The 18,230-nt window shown below is 38.3% G+C and overlaps 1 protein-coding gene across 1 annotated transcript in view; it reads right to left on the reverse strand.

The window, feature by feature from the left end:
* TMEM164 (transmembrane protein 164) overlaps window positions 1–17,972 on the reverse strand; it is a 44,018-nt gene extending 26,046 nt beyond the window's left edge. Inside the window, exons 1-3 of the mRNA XM_032996161.2 lie at window positions 17,350–17,972; window positions 16,502–17,097; window positions 102–151 (exon numbers count right to left, since the gene is read on the reverse strand). Of these exons, the coding sequence (XP_032852052.1) occupies window positions 102–151; window positions 16,502–16,966 (515 nt within the window). The 5' untranslated portion in view covers window positions 16,967–17,097; window positions 17,350–17,972. The remainder of the gene's footprint in view (window positions 1–101; window positions 152–16,501; window positions 17,098–17,349) is intronic.
* Window positions 17,973–18,230: the final 258 nt, after the last annotated feature.

Raw genomic sequence — 18,230 nt, forward strand, 5'->3', positions numbered from 1 at the left:
CCAAATGGATACAGATCTTAGTATTTTATGACTTAAACTGTGTTTAAATTCTAAAATATATTATGCAAGTAGACAGAAATACAGTAAGGAAGAAGCATTACCTGAAGAGAATCATTGCAATCCGACATGGAGGACAGGCAAGAAGAAAAATCTGAAATGTTAAAAACAAGTTTAAATTAATGATACAATGTCTTTCAGACTCCATTTTCTGTATCTTTCTTTCCCTGTTCCATATGTCCCAAATCATTTCCAACCAGAAGAACTGTTTTACAGCAGAACTAGAAAAGACTAAATCTTGAACAAATTAAAAGGTCTCACTTTACCTACACATAAAAGGATTTAGGCGGTATGAGCAGCAGCTACGGTTCGGCTTCTGCCAGTGCCTAAGAAACAAGTCAAACTCTAGCCTGTTTGATGTTGTAGTTATAAAAGGTCGCTCATAAAGCAGATTACTGTATTGCCCATCATTTTACTACAGCAGCAACCTTAGTCCTCAATCATAAAATCCTTGCTGTGCTGAAAACCAAGCATTTACAATTACAATACCTCCCATCACTTCAGCAGGGCACAAAGATGTCATGCAAAATGACTGTCTATAAAGCCTCTTAATACTTCCCAAAACAAGGCTACCACAGACCTGCTCTATCCATAAGCTTAGTAGTCATCTTTAAATATGTTCATTGCCAGACTCAGAGTATTTTTAAAGTACTGTAAAATTTCCACCAATTATTAGCCAGCTATTTCACAAGACTGAAAGTAACTGAATACAATTGTTCTTCTTTGAGGCCATACTCCTACGACAAATAGGACCAGATTTAAATTTTTATGTAATAAAGCATTTTTGATTTGTAATCATACCACATCTAAATTTATAAGGTAACCATTATCTTTTGATACTGCTGTCCAACACCTCTCACAGCAACTTAAAAAACTTCATATTGGCAAGTCTTACACTAGGTATGAAGAGATTACTACACAAGTGTTCAGTGATAAAAATACTATTTTTTATATCATCCACTACTGCAAAGATGAGACTTTCACCTACTGTTTTTACTGCTGTTGCTAAAATAATTTCACAATAGATTATTCTACTGCCAACCTACAAAACAAATTATCATTAAATAACTTCAAATGAAAACATTTAGAGAATATTTCTGCTTTGTGGACAAGTCAGATTAGACAATTCATCAACCATGTTGCTCTGAAATGTTGCAGGGCTGGGGTGAGGCCCCTGATGTACATTCAAATTATTTACTACCAGATCATGTACTTGCTGCCATAACAGTCGAAATGTTGAAGCCTGGATCATACTACTGAGCCCTCGTGTATAAAAGGGTCTTGCTGTGGTTACCATACAAATAAATGTACAAATTCTATATATTTTATTTCCAGTTCAAATTCTTAATTCACAGCCATTTATTTCTCTGATTCACTTACTTGTACATTTAATTCAAGTCAGTGTCAATAACAGTTTAGAACATGCACACACACACAAAAATTGTTTTTACTAAGTCATACAGAACTGTAATAAAGGCAAGAAGAAGGCAACAAATTTAACTGAACCTCACGGCATTTTGTTAGTGAATACTGTTAAAATCCAATCAGAGTTTCTCTGCAGTCTTGTATTGAAAAAGCAAGTAATTTCAACTCGTCAGGGCAGGTTAAAGAGGAAAAGAGCATAACATGCATGATAACAACCCACTAATGGATGCCTTTTTGTGTTAAGAGAAAAAAAAAAAAAAAGGAAAAACTATATGCCAGGAAAATCTTATGAGATGTCTATATACCACCTTGCACATAAGACCCATATGGCTTCTGGGAAAAGCTCCTAACACTTTTATTATTCTTTATTATTTCATCATTGCATATTGTTGCAATAAACTTTGTTTACTAACTAAACTAAGTCCCTTGAGTTGTGGACTATATTTTCCCTTCTTTGGAGACCATACCGGTTTCTTACAATAACTATTTTTTCCCATGCTACTTGCATGCATTAGTAAAACTTTTTAAAGACTCCATGCTGTATGCAAGCAAAAGGAGATATTTAGTCTCAATACTTCAGCCAGACTTAAATTCAGATTATTTTCTGATTTCCTTAAATTAAGAAATCTGACAGAAGATACACGTTACTTTCGAAGCACAGTTCACACCTTCATGGAAGAAACTCTGCTCTCCCAATATAGAATTTTATTTCCTTTTTATTTCCTACATCTTTAACAAAACCAGATTGACCCTTTTCTCTATATGCACAAAATAATCAAACCAGAAATATGTCTTAATCACACCAGTCATTTCTTTTTCTGATACACTGCAGAGTGCTCCGACTACCACATGGTAGAGTAAAAACCACAATACAAGTCTGTATACTGTCTGAATCTCACCACTGAAGATAAAAAAAAAAAAAAGCTAGTATTAAAAAAGGATGGTATTGTCACAAAGACCGAGATGGACATACCAATCTAAAATACTTCACTGCCATGGAGACAGGCAAAGAAGAGAACAAATTCACAGCTGCTTATTTTTATGTCAACTCGACTGCAAGAAACAGTTTCAGCAACTGACGAAGGAAAAAAAAATATTTAATATTTTTAAGCATGCAAGTCCCTTTCTTACGAGTGATCTTTCAGCAAATAAGCCTGACTCCCATTTCTTATGACAACAGAAAAATTGTAACTAGAATGTTTATGTTAAAACTTCATGACAGTGGAAGAGATCTTCAAATGTTTCAGTTTTAGCAGTTTAATATCAAGCACTTTCTCTCTCAATATGTATACACTTTTTATGATAAATAAATCTTAGCTTCTTAAAAGGGATGTTTTACAAGACACCCTTGCATCTGATTTTCAAAGAACTGTATCACTAAGTAGACTCAAACATTATAGAGTGTCATCATTCAGCTCAGACTGATTAGCAGTCTTAAAATACCTAGTTCACAGCAGACAAGCTCACAGGCTCTAACACACAAGTGCTCACATACTTATCCCATAATCATATTACATTTCACTGTCATACTGGAAATAAAATCCTTTGCCTTGCAGGAAGAAACAGCTATGTTTTATAAACCACACGATGTCATATTAAATTAGCGGCATGGCTGTGAAGAGTTCCCAGCCTCTGTTTTCCTGCTGGAACGCTCCAGGTTTTACGCGCTCTGTCTAGCACGGATGTGAACCCCGCTTCACCGCCACACTGCAGAGTTCGAGCACAAACAGGGCAGCATATATTTTAAAGCACACTGCAGTAGGCTTCTCCTTATTCAAGGCAGAATAACTAACCATTCAGTTTAGAAGCACTAAGATACAACTTCAATGTCCCTCCTTATTCTGTCAGATCTGTCACCTGTTACATTTTCACATTACAAATTAAAGGACAAAAAAAATAACTGAAAATCCAAGCTGTACAAAAGTAACTATTTCAGGAAAGAAAAATAAACTATAAAATTGTCTGATAGGCTGAATTCGGGGCACAGAATTCCCTTCCCCTTTAACCTCTCTCTCAAAAAGAAAAGATTTAGAAAAGGGCTACATAGGTCAACAAGAACAATCAAAAAGTATAGAACATCTTCCATACACAGGTTGATTTAACACAACAAGACTCTTCAATATGTAAAAGATTATAGGTGAGTGAGAGAAAGCAAGGGTACAAAAATCATGAGTGGTCTTGAGGAAATGTACAGATAACAAGCCCTAGGTGAGTACAACATTGTGAGCCAGGATGTCTGAATCCTTTTCACCAGCACAGACCCAGAAGATTCTACAATTGTTCTCAGGCAGTAAATTTTAAAGAAACTCGTAACGCCGGTCAATCCGCAAACTGAAGTTCACTTCAACCTTGAGGACCCATATGAAAACAGAAGTCTGCAATTCTGTCAATATACTTCATAATTGCTCTGCAAGATCATAAATATCATTGCCCATCCCTAAGGAAAATACTTCTGGCATGAAGAACTGCACGGCCAGCACTGCCCCGCATAAGCTCAAATACAAAGGTCACACCGCAACACACGATGGATCAGCAGGGCTGTAATAATTTGGAAACTAACGTACAGGACTGCACTGCTTAACTATTCCTTCACTGAGACAAGATCTTTGACTAAACTCATGGTTGCTCTGAACTAACCCAGAAATCAGTCTCTTCTACATTCCCTTCTTCCAACCATGAACTAAGAAGAAGAGAAAGCTTCAAATGGTATCTGCAAGCCTGAGACAGGCTGGAAGGCAGAAGGAAAAGGATGGCATTTTTCTGCCTGTAGTAATATGTTTTTAAATTTTTTCTAAAAGAAACGTGTGGCCCTGTCATTCAGTATTTAATGGAGTTCCCAAGAAACACCTTTTGAGTTCAGTAAACTTCAGAGATCATAATTTCCTCAAACCTGGCTGTGTCAGTGTAGCAGGCAGAAGAGGCTGTATGTAAAAGGCCTATTCTGAAGGCAGTAAGAAGGTAACATTGCATTAGTTTATTCAGAATGATAGGTAGCAACAGGTAGATATCACAAAGTATTACATTGGTCCTCCACAAATCCCTGTTAATTCTCTTTTTAATCCTTAACAGAAAGCATAGCTAAACAAGGGAAATGTTACTATTAAAAAGGAACCGGGTAGCTGGGAAAAAAAAGGATCATTTCTCATAAATTCATTTTTAGAAGTCCAAATTTACAAAAATAATTACTCCTTGATATTGCAGTAGTGTCTCTAGGTAAAAGTCAAATTCACATGCATGGAAAAAAGGCTAAATATCAACCAAAATAAGCTGGTGTTTTGCAGAAAGTTATGTATTTTAATTGATTATATCAGTTTTCCTAGTACCAAAATCTGACAGGAATAGGTACTCAAATTTCAGAATTGTGGAAAAAATCCAATACTTAAACAAACACCCCAAAATCCACAGAGGACTGCAACATCATGAATCCAAAAAGAACTGTTAACTTTAATCTGACCTTCCCTTAATACAATTCAATTTCCTTATCTCTATTCACTGTTAACCCCTAATAGCATTTTTACTTCTTGCATTTCAAACATTACATGTGCTGCAATTATCACATTAATTTGGCAGTATTAGAGGTTTCCATTATTTGATATTTCAAGTTCATACAAAAAGAATTTTATTCAACCAACCTCTTTTACACTTTGCTTAAATCTAGATGTGCAATGGGCAAGTGCATCAGTATAGAGAGGTGGAAAAAAAGTAAAGAATACAAACCATCAAACATATCCAGTTTTGTCTTAGTTTGGGCTGAAATAGAGTTAATATTCCTTTTCAGGGACTAGATGAGTGCTGTGTTTTGGATTTAGCTTTGGGTTTGGTACAGGAAAAATGCTGATAGCACACTGATGTTTTCAGCTGCTACCGTGACTTCAAGGACTCCCCAACTCCCCATGTCCTGCCCGTGCGCAAGGGCACAGGGAGCAGGGACGGAGCACGGCCACAGCACCTGACCCTAACTGGCCAGTGAAATATTCCATATCATGGAACGTCATGCTCACTATATAAAGGAGGGGTGGTTGGGAAGGAGCTCTCTCTCGCTTCCAGGATTGCGATTGTGGGATCTTGGTATCTCGGGGTCGCTGGCCGGGAACGGGCTGGGTATTGGGTAGCGGGTGGGGAGCAATTACGCTGTACATTGCCTGTTTATATATTTCTTTTTGTTTTCCTCCTATCATCGTTATTGTTCTCGTTTTATTGTCATTATTAAACTGTTCTTATCTCAGCCTGCGAGTCTCCCTTCACCCCTCTAATCCCCTTCCCCATTCCCAGGTGGGGAGAGGGAAGGGAGGGTGACCCGCTGCGGTGGTTGGTTGCCGATCAGGCCCAAACCACAACAGGTTTCCTATCTTCCATTTAACTGTATGGTTAGATTGAAAATGGTAAGAAAGGAAAAGGTTTTTGTTGTTGTGGAACTGTGGGATTTTGTTCCAGCAATGCCTCTACAGTACATTTGTTATGTATTACTTTTTTGGAAGGAAGGGGAAAAAAAAATAGAGATGAGATTTTACTAAATCTACCTTATTACAACCCCAGCGTATTCAGATATTGAGAAACAAACTTCAACATACAGTCCCAAACATATTAGTGAGCCACTACCTATAGTAGCTAAAATCTACTATACTACAATGCCTGCAACCATTTTACCCAGCCTGTCACTATGAGCCATGAATTGCCTGAAATAGAGATCCTAAAACCAGTTGATTAAATACCTAAAATGAGAGGCTGTGGTACATGCTAGAGTTACGTATAGGAAAATTTTCATATACTGGCAAGGATGTATAAGTTATGTTACAGGTTTCAAAATCTTTGAGACCAGTGCCATAAAATAATTTCTGCCAGCTTCAAATTTTTGTATTTGTCTAATATTTCCTAGTTTCTTTGACATATAAGCATGGCAAATTCCACCGCTAGTATTAGTAATCAACATTTCAAAATCAAGACTAATAAAAATCTCAAGAGCTATTCTCAAAAGATACACACAATCTTTTGTTCAAAAAGGATGTGACTAAAAGGTATAACAGCAATACGGTCTCTGAAGTAAAACACCTCTTCAAATATCTAAGCTGGGATACCATTCCATTCATTGAATGTTATTGCCTCACTCCATGAGCATTCTAAATAGACAGAGCTCACTGATTTTTTTTTTTATTATTATTTTTTGTCCTATGACTTGGCTGGATCTCCAAGTTTTTTTGATTCCAAAACATTCCAAGCCTCTACAAAATATTACACCTAGGAGCTCCCTTCAGAAGTATTTTAATGACACCATTTTTCAGTTAGTACACTGAGGCAGAGTGCAGTCAAAACTTGTCACAAAAGACTCTTCTTCTACCAGTCTTAGTCTTGCTGAGACAGAAACATGCATAACACAAAGATCATCTTGTTTGATCAGAAACAAACTAAAAAGACAAAAGAAGACAACTCAAAAGGCAGTGGGGGAAGAAAAGAACAAGTCACACAACTCTAACCATTCCAGATTAAACATCACACAAAGTAGCACTTACAACATCAATGGGAACACTACAGATGTCTGAGTAGAGTTGTTTCTGTCAGAAAATAGAAGTAAAACCACTGTATCTCACACATGCAGAACAGATTTCATTTACCTTTCAAAACAGCAGCTTGTCTGTCCCTGAGCCGCCTGTTTGATTTAGTATCTCGTTGCAGCAGACTGGAAACATTATCTTTCTTTTCAAACATTCAGTCATGATCATTTAACCAGATCATAAATTGACTGGTTTAGTACACTGTTTCAAAATGAAAACTGGAAGAAGTTCGTTTTTAATGTCTAGAAAAATTCATGCAAACTGGATTAATCCAAAACTAGAATGAATTTCTAAAAAAAAAAAAAAAAAAGGGGGGGGGGGGAGAAACAGGCTTTGGTCAATCTTCACTGAAATAAAAATTTTCACCCTTTCTTAAGAGTATAAAAGTACCATGCAGAGCAGAAGAGATTAAGAGGTATGTTTAAAAGGCTGGTTTATACAATCGTAAGGTTAAGTGTCTTTTACTGTACATTCAAAAACCATCCATTTTCCCCCACAATGGTAAAACATAAGGCAAGACCATTCAAGCCATTGGATAATTTAAAAGATGTAGATTTTGTTAATTAACCCTGAAATTAATTTTTTAAGTAAACTCAAAACAATCACCCTATCATCAGAAAGTTATGTTTTAACAACCCCATCATACAGCTTTGATTCAGCATCTAGGTATGTGAGATGTCAACTGTTTCTGTATAAACTATCAGTTCAGCATAGAACAGCCATATCACTTAAAAGCCACCTGTTTGCCTTCTAAAAGGTAACTCTAAAAAAAAAAAAAAAAAACCACACCACCAAACATAACTGTGGTTTGACAAGTTCAGATTGCCAAGTCTGAAGGGAAAACAGAGATCAAAAAATGTTACATTCTTATTACTAAATAGCAGCAAGCTGAATTAATTTAATATTTTAGCATAAAAATCACAGCTGCCTTACTGCTACTGTCAAGACAGGCTCAGGGATTAATTAATTAATGTGTCCTGTGGAATTGTTAATCTAGAAGTAAGAATACTCATGATTCAAAGCAACATGGCTGGCAGAGCATTAAGTAGTACTACAGTAAAATTTTCTGTGTTATATAAACCAGACTCTAGGAACAGAAGTTGTTGCCTGTTCCTCCTCCCAACCTCCCAGTTTCCCACTTCCATCCAGGGATGGAAGAAGTGTAAGCAAGTTGAACAATTTCCATACTCTACAATCTAATGTCTTGTAAATTATATACGTTCATTGGAACATTGTAGATTAGTCTCCCCTTCTACAGGCATAGTTTGTTTACTCGACAAAACCATACCCACCTTCTTCCCTTTTACAGTCTTACGTGGAAGATTTCTAGACTTCTCATATTTTAGGGTTAATAATTAACACAACATTCAGGTCTTTCTTTGTGTGCAGTAGAATTAGTTATCACAACTTAAGAATTAGTATTTCAGAGAAAAAGTGTCACAGAGATTATTTTTCTTCCTTTTTCTCTAATCACTATTGGAACCAGCCCTTCACTAGTTTAATGCTTTAGCAAACTCTGACAATCAAAAATTTACCTGGGGACAAAAGAACAAAAAAGGCTGACTTGAAAAAAAAAAAAAATTTGAAAGTCCAATGTATTAAGAAATTTAATTTGCACTGAATTTAGCTTAGCTTGCACTTATACCTGTCAGTGACACTGTGGAAGCTTGCATGAGTTCACAATAAGATTCTCATGTGCGTATTCATATACACTTACTTTTGTTACTTTTTCCCCAAGCATGATGTTTCCTATCAGCTTCCTATGAAAGAAAAACCATAGCAGAAAAGTCTTGCTCTACTCTGCCTCAAAGTCAGCAATACCTTTTTCTTATCACGGTTCACAATTCCTCAATTTACAACAGAAATTTGTAATCTTTAAAAGCAGCAGGATAACAAATATCTAATAGCTTTATTATTACAGATAATTTTTGCCAAATAAACAGAAACAGTGACATAATCCATAAAAGCTAACGCACAGAACATCGTATTCCTGATAATTTAAGCTGGCATTTCACTAACTACCAAAGTATTAAAATATAAACAATTCAATTCACTTGACACTAATTACTTGGCAATCTGAATAAAAGTAAACCCTTACCACATCTATCTAAAGCCCGAGGAAGTGTCACGAGAAACATGAGTCCCATTACACTCTTCACAGGTTTCAAATTCATGGTATTGAACTTGTTCTCGGGGAACATCAACACAGCTCAGATTGCGACAGGAATGTGGTTGATGTACAACCACTGCAGTAAAACTCATTCAGCTGTGACTAGGATGTAAACATTTACAGCAATGCCAGGGAGGTAACAAAGAAGGGGGTTTCAGAACGGAAATCATTAGATGAAAGTCATCCCAATCCACGGAATTTATAAGGTGTCCAATATGGGTACTGCTGCTGTTAGGTTTAGTCCACCACTCCACTGAAGTTCCTAAAGGCCTCAGGCAGCTACTCCTGAAACTTTAGCCTAAGCTGCTGGCAAACAACCTAAGTGGAATGGTGTGTGAAACTGCTAAATAGGTTAAAAAAAATCCATCCTAAAAATGTATTACAGACAACAGTGATACAACACTGGATAGTACACTGAAACAATTATTAGCTCCATTCTCAAAAAAAAAAAAAAAAAAAAGGAAAAAAGAAACAGAATAGGTAAAAATAAATTTTAAAAAGGCCTGTCTTTACATAATGTGTTGCTCAAACTACCTGTTACACTTTGATTGATATTTCTTTACATCTATGATGATCTCATTAAAAAACCCCAATATCTGATTACGTAATTACTCATCTAACAGCCTTCAGATAATAACCCTCTTTATAGGCTTTTCTCCTAAGAATATACAGAATAAAGGAGAGAATTACCAAATTATGCATTCTATCCTCAAGCACAGCAGGTACTTCCAAATTCTGGCAACTTCAAAGCAAAGGCTTAACCTAGAGCTTTAATCTCCAATCCCTCAACTAGAACATCCATTGGTAGCATTACAAATTACCGTGATCCCTATCACCCTGACCAAAGCATGCACATTTTCAGCTGAAGATAAAGCACATACTGGCCAAATCTTGTCTAAATTAAAGTGGCTGAACTGTAATCTCTTCAAACAAAGAAAACTGAGATTCACAGCCTTAAGACATGTTTGTTATTCTTTTTATACTAAATTAAAAACTACTGTTATTTCTGATTAAGAATCTTTGCCTCATGCTAGAATTTCCTCAATTTCTCTACTATATGCTGGGATTTACTAAAAATAAGCACAATGGTGAAATAAACCACGTGTAGTGTTACAATTATCACAGAAAAGTTTTTCCTCAGCTCAATAAATAATTATTACATTAATTACAGTATCAGTTAAAGCCCCTAAACTTCAGTTGACAGTGTTTTTTTAAACACAACAAAATCACTGCTTAAAAATAAATTGTAACAATTAAGAAAATATTGACATTTATTGGAACCAAGGGCAGATTAAACTATACAAGCAAGCCATGGTTTTTTTGAAAGCCAAATTAATTAAATTTTGGAGCATCCCAGACTGAGTATAAAGGAACTGACGATCTGTCTCATGACCTGTCATTTTATATCTATACCCCTTCAACTGCTATCATAATTCTAACAGTAAAATGCACTCTTTTTTAAAAAATAAGGCTCGCCAATAAGAAATACAGGTGCTTTCAGTGCTTTAATTGTTCTTCATCTGCCCTTACTCATCACACACTATGATGAACTTCCTCTCTAGCCATCAGCTTTATGAAGAATTATAACTGCTAATTAACTTGTGATAAAGACTTGTGTATTTTGCAGATCTAAAAAAATCAACCTGCATTCTTCATAATCCAATGTTTGTGAGCTGTGATTATGTGCATCTTCCACTTAAACTTAAGTGATGAATTTTATGTCTACCAGATAGCATTTCAGAGCACTGAAAGGATTGTTGACCTTGCTACAACAGTCTCACGCACCTCCTAAATGTACTGATTTAGGAATAAATCATACTTTAACTCAAAATAGATAGACTTGCTTTTTTCAAATATTTTTTTACAATCCTTAAGATATTAAATTTCAGTTTTATCATATCTCCTGAAACCGAGTCCTGTCCTCTGAGGTGCTTTAAAAATTACAAGTTCTACAGGTAGCAGTACCAGGTTTGGGAACATTGGAGGCATACACAAAAATTATGTAGATAAGGGAAACATGCAAACATACAAAAAGGGAGATTTAGAAGCTTACATTTAGAGACTTACACTTTGAAAAATGTATATATAGATAGGAAATTTTGCCTTCGCTGCTCTACATCTTGCCCAACAATCTTAATACATTAAGCAGTGAACAAAACTATTGAAAAACATCTTTGATTTAGAACACTGCTACCTTTTAAAAATTTAGCATCTGATTAAACTTTTACTTGTGGGCTGTTGCTCATATAGCCCAATAACGTTATTCAGTGTCATTTCTACAAAAATTTACTGATTTTCTGTAATCAAAGGTTATTCATATTCACTCTCAACTAACAGGATATGAATGTCCCTTTAATTTTAATTCAAGGTTTTGAAGAGACAGAATACCAAAAAACATACGCAATTTAACTGGGTTCTTCCAAGTATTACAAAGCATTTAGTAGCAGTGTACACAAATTAAATGCAGAAAAAATCTTGAAAAAAATCACATTTGACCACATAATCAGATTTAATCCAAGGTTTAAAACAAAAAAAAAAAAAAAAAAAAAAAAGGAGGAGAGAGAAGGGGAGAGAGAGGGAGATATTCCCAAATGATGCAGAATTCAGTCAAGCTATGTTTATTATCTAAGTTCTGAAAACAGCCCATTGTTTCCCAAAACACAGTAGCCTCTTTTGCAGAGAACAGAAAGGATACAGGTCTCTAAAGAAGTTAAAACTGGAAATAATGAACAGAGGATTTAGTATTTACTGAACTGCAGATACACTTAGTACTGGTTTTAGTTACGAAAACATTGGATTGAGATAACTGGACGGAACTGGACTTCCCTATGCTTCGTTCCTTTGCTTTTTTCCCACCTATTACTTCTCCTTTACCTAAAAAAAAATAAAATAAAAAAATCACTATTTGAAGTAATCATCCAGCAATACACGTGTTTCCGACAAAAACATTTTCTTTATTCCAGACAAATGTGAGTCCTTACCTGTCTCAAATGCAATAATTCAGTGTAGATTTGGAACAGAATTATGACAACTTACCAACTGAGGATTTACTGCTGAGAAATGATTCTGTGGGAAGAACAATTGCAAAACTCTTCCCAAAACAAAACAAAAAAATCCCAGATTGATATTAAGTCACCATTCTGGAAGAAGGCACTGGCATATTAAAATCAAGGAAGCTGACAATTTACAACAGTTAGAGAAGGACTAGCTCTACCTATCATTTTAGGGTTAGATAACAGTCATGTTTCTGTCAATTCCCTAAACAAGGTTTCAAGAAACATACACATGCACTTTTAATTTCTACGAACTGGTCAGTCATAACCTTCAATGTTCAGAAATTAATAGTCTTAGCAAAGCTCCAAGAAACCAAATTAAAACTATCGGTTTCAAGATCCAACTCCCAAACCTAAAATTCAAATTTAAAAAAGAAAAAAATAATAATCACATGATCACTAAGGTTGGACAGGACCTTTCGAGATCACTTCACCCTACTGTTGTTACCCACAAACTCCGATTTGGATGGCTTCGCACAATAGTTTTTCCTTACGTTTTGTTTTCCAAATTTCTCTTTTGCAATACAGAGTAATGTTATCTCTGGATCCTAGTTTATATTTCTCTACATTTAATCTCAGTTGTCTGTTAACTCCAGCTTAATGTCTTACAGGACATCAAGAGATGTCTGTGTTTATGCATCTTCATTACAGTTTCACCAATTGTGAGTAACAGCTTGAAAAATAAGTGCATCAGAAATTACAAACTAGAGGTACAGGAACAACCATGAAGAACACAGAGTTTTGATGGAAATTCTAACTGTTCCTTCACTGAGCCTGAAATTAAAAACTGCAATGTGAACACAAGTGTTTTGATTGAAAAATTTAAAAATTTATACATTAAAGAATATAGAACAGATAAACAAATTGGGTTTGACATTGCAAGGCATGAAATTTTCCTTTCACCTTATTAAAGCAATGCTCTAAGTATTCTGATACTCATACACAGGGAGACAACATTTATGTATACACTTCTCAACAACCATGCTCTGGATGCTGCTGTAAGTCTCCTTCACAAAATTTTTAAAGAAATAAATATTGTTGTAATTGCCTGTTGGGTGAATCCTCCCTCTTACACTGCTGAATCAGAAACTTAAAAGATTTCCTTCACATCTTCAATTTCAGTACCATAATTACAGGCCCTAAAATACTCAAAAGGATTAATGTCTTGAAAATATAACACTTGGTCCCCTAAACATATGCTGAATTTTTTCCTGCTATGCAAAGGAGAATAGGTTTGCAATATCTCAGTGGACTTAATATTTCTCCTTTAGGATACTCTTTTATTCCAGGTTTACAGCAGTATCATTAGTCAAATCATATCCTCAGCCCTAAAAAGAGTGTTGGGGTTTTTTTTAATAGCATTATTCATATCATTTTCTGTAAGACCACTCTTGATGTAAAGAAAGAGCTCTGTATGAATTCTTTCATAGACTTCCCCCCTTGCTACACCCAACACTAATTATTGTACTGCACAAAAACACCCCTCTCCCTGTCAGATAGCTGTCAAAGAAACCACAGAAGTTTCCATTCACCTTTGGTTTAAAAGTATATATAAATTTTTAAAACCAAAAGTGTTTATCTCTCAATGATGCTGCACTTACATCACTGGTGAAGAAACAATATTGCCCTTCTTCCTCCAAAAGCTATGCAAGAAGCCAAAAGATAGACTAGGGCAGGAAATGAGTAGCACTGTTTCTAGATAAGGCAACTAGGTGGCAGGATGGCAACAAATTCTCTGAAACTTACTAACCATGAGAACCATTTAGGCAGTTAAATATGTTCATTTGATCAACACTTCATCCTTGCAATGACACATCTAAACTAGTTCTTCCCACTTATGAAAAAGATTTGATTTAACACAGGTTGGCGTGATAGGCAGAAATTAGACACCTGATCAAAACAGACTCATTTGTAGATTTCAGTATCCATTATATTACAGTTTTGTCTGCCCAAATGCATCACAGATGTAATTCCCATTTTATTTCATTATTTCATTTGAGTCTTAAATCTTTGAAAAGCAGAATGTTTGCTTTTATGCAGAGAAAATGTGAAGGATATTTTCCAGTTCCAAATATTTTTGGCTCAGAGCCCAGAGCTTTTGTTGCTCTGAGGTGAAACAGTCTTCCCTGAAGAAAAGGAAAACAAATTGAAAGACCTTTACCAACAGCTACTGTTGGATTCCCTTTTAAATGATCCTGATTGTTATCACATGTTTCATCACTTCATCTCCTACTTTGTTCATCCTGATGTTTAGGCACAGCAGAAGGATTATGTACAAACTACTATAAGAACAGAAGTGAAGGATAAATTATATTATCATATATTTCATCTTGACAACCTGCTGCCCTCAGTAAATTCAGGCCAGAAAAACAATGCTTGCAAGATTCCAACTAATACATATTACTTTTCTGCTGATGGAGGTCATAATTTGTCTTTTTGTCTAACCTGTTTTCTCTCCTGAAAGCTGCTGGTTTTGCAGCCATTTTCATGCTCTAAATTAAGCCCAGGGCTATTTCCAATACATCTGTCTGAGGATGAAGAGGCACAACTTCTGAATTATATACCCATCTTCTCAATTTCACCAATGCTGGAATACCACTTCTAGTGAGTAATTAGAATAGGATTATTAAAAAAAAAAAAAAGCTTCACAACTGGTAAAACAGAGATTAAGAACTGCCCACTACAGAGGTTAAGTCTCTCTCTTCCTGGGGGAGAGCATTAATGAATGAAGTAAGCAACACTAGCTCTCCCATTTATGTAGAAGCATTAGCTTTTGCTGAACACTTATCATAACATCATATTGTAATACTATATCAAGACAACTAAACTTTCAAATCATAACGGTAACATATCCTCACTTTCCCAGAGAATAGGAAAAATTTCCAGTAAACACTGAGTACTGCCAAGAAATGAAATCTGGCTATATTATTTTGTTTTAATGATTTATACAGCTGTTGCACACATTCTACTTTCCCCTTTATTATGAATACTGACTGATTGCACAGCAATTGTTACCACTTCATGGGAAGCAAGTATCCTACGGTGCAAAATACTGAGCTAACGTTGCGTTGCTGCTTAGGAGTTTACATAACCTACTAATTAAGTTCTGGAACTGCAAGTTAATTGCTGTAAAAGTCTTGAATATTGTTTTAAGAGCTTGTTTTTCCCCCCTTGAAATAATAACCATCTCCCTCAAACCCCTAGTACAACCAGAAAAGATGTTTCCATTCCTGTCAGGAAATGCTCTCCAGGAATGAAAGTAACAACTGGCTGGCTCTGATACAGCCCAGATCACTTAACATTCTGCAAAGGGAGAATGGCACTGGCCTGATTGTCATCTGTTACTGATCTTAGACAGATGTTGCTATCACAGTAGATTTTATGAAAGCCTTTTTGACATTCTTCTATTAATTCTGAAGCTTAAATTTTCTAAGTTGTCCAGTGTTGAGGGTACAATACTAGCAAAATTAAAAAAAAAAATAATAATTTTTGACACCTCCCACACTCCTTACCAAGCTCAGGACAACTGATAGTTAAGTCCATGCACAGGACTACTGACAAATACAGCTTGTAAACTGTAGATACTGCAGTTCAGTAACTGTTTATGAATGTTTCCATTATTTTGCAAGCTACACAAGTTGAACATTATCATGCATCAACAACCGAGCCACAAGTCATTAAAGCACATAGTTTACCCACAGATATTAAGCCAGATTGGTTTGTTCACCCCATGTACGAGTCACGGGAATACTTGTTTCTTTACTATTCAGCATTGTCTGCACAAGCTAAAGAGTAATTTGTTTCTTCAACACCTTCAAAAATACATTCACACCCTTAAAAGTCACTTGCCTGAAAAAGTTGCATGTAAATTACATAGCCGCTTTAGCAATAATATTGTTTTCATTATTTGGTGCAAATTTTACTTCTGCATTTTCTATTCTTGAAACAAGGATCAGGTGAAAGCAAGGTGTGAGATAGCTTTCTTTTCTCCATTTTCAACCAGAGATTTAGAACTTAGTCATACCTATAATTTCATCTTTTCATTTAAATTGGGTTTTTTTCATAGATTTCAATTCAGCTGATTAAAAACTAAATCAGTTTTAAAATGTTTATAACAATTCTCAGCATTTGTAGTTCTGCTATGCACTTTTGGTCCACAAACCGACCATGGGAAAAAAAAAAAAAAAAGAGTCCTTTGTAAGCATAAAACTAAAACAAACTTCCTGGTGACAGCACACAGGCCTTACCTGCATCATAGTGACCACATGGCAGGGATTCAGGAGGTAAATGACTGTCCTGGTGGCAAATTTGAAGCCCACCTCCAGCCCGAAGATGAGACAGAGCACCACCAGCAGCACATTCTTGCCCAAACTCTCCTGCTTAGTTTGGGGCTGCTGCAGCAGGTGACCCTCCAGCTCCCTGAAATGCAGCTGCCTGAGCTTCCACAGGGACAGAAGGATCTCCACAACGCCCACAGTGAGGAAGATCAAACTCTCCAGAAAGCGCTGCTGCCCAGAGAGAAAGGCTGCGCATTCTGGCCCTCCGTTGCCAGCAAAACTGGGGTCCACACCCCCATACATCCAGTCCAGGAGATTATGGAGGCTGTAACGAGACATGGTGGGACTGTGCCTCTTCTTCTCCCCGTCACTGCCCAGGAACAGGTAGGAACAAGATGGAATCAAAGCCAAAATGCTGTCGGGCTGACGAAACATGAAACGCAAGGACGGCCTCTCTGTAGTCCCCTTCCTCCCCAAGCTTCTGGAGAAGCACGCAGCTCAGCTCGGGGCAAGGCTAATTTTTGGGTTTTCCTTTCGACGCCAGGACGAGACCCGCAAGCAGCCGCCTGCAAGGAGGGAGGAGCCACAGATGAATGGAGCCTGCGAGCAGCGGCGAAAGCCCCTCGCCTCGGGACCCTTCCTCTTCCCCGCCGGCACTGCCCGCCCCCACCGCTCGCTCCCCCCTGCCCGATCGCCACAGGACACCGCTCCGACCCGCCCTCACGTCGTGGCCGCCTCTCCCCGCTCCGCCCGAACCCGAAGACGCCGCCCTCCCGCCGCCCCTCGGGCCGCAGCCCGCCCGGCCGTGGCCCCGGTACCTCCGTCGGTGGGGACGGGTGTGTGCCCCGTCAGGGAGCGCGGAGGGGCTGGGAGGAGGCAGGCGCAGCTCCCCCCGCCATGGCGCCGGCCGCGGTGAGGGAGGGGAAGGAGGAAGCAACGCTCCCCTCAGCGGCGGCGCCGGCAGGGCTGAGGGGACGAGCCCGCGCGAGCGGGCCGCTCCCCGCTGCCGCCGCGTCCCGCGGCTCTGCCGGCCCCTTCCCGGCGCCGTGGCATCACCCCACCGACGTGCCTGACTCACACCGAGGAATGGACGAGCCCCAAGAATTGGCTGCGCCCGGCCGCCCGCTCCTCCCTCCGCCCTGGCTGCTCCCGCCTCCCGCGGCCGCCTTCGCTCCCCGCCACCCCCCTTCGCCGCCGCGGCGGCTTTTACCTCAGCGGGCTTCGCTCGCCTCTCCCTGGCTGTCCCCGTCCTCGCCCTCCTCTCGGCTGTTGCCTCAGCTTTTGCCCGCCTGCTCCCCGTCCTCCACCCCCACGCAGCCGCCCGGCTCCCCTCATTGCCACGGGCGGAGAGGAAGTAAAAGGCCGGCGATAGTCTTCCTCGCCGCTTGGGCTGCGGCCCACCCACGATCGCCCTGCCGTTCGCCGACCCGATTCAACAAGCGGCGTTAACTAGGTAAATTAGTTTCTCCGGTGCCATTGAAGCAGGTATTAGTCGGCTAAGCATTTACATCTTTAGGGTGTGTCATAAAGGCCAAACTTGTGAGGGGGTTCAGTTCAACCTGAAGGCGGGAAAGGGTGCGCAGCCAGCCCTGGCCTTGTGCAGGACGTGGGGCACAGGCCGTGTTCGTGAGTCTTGCACTCGTGTGTGTGCAAAACTGGGCCCTGTGCTCGGGGACCAGGTTTGGCTCCTGGCACAGCT

The sequence above is a fragment of the Tyto alba genome, unplaced genomic scaffold, assembly GCF_018691265.1.
Source record: "Tyto alba isolate M040663 unplaced genomic scaffold, T.alba_DEE_v4.0 Super-Scaffold_5, whole genome shotgun sequence".
NCBI lineage: Eukaryota > Metazoa > Chordata > Aves > Strigiformes > Tytonidae > Tyto > Tyto alba.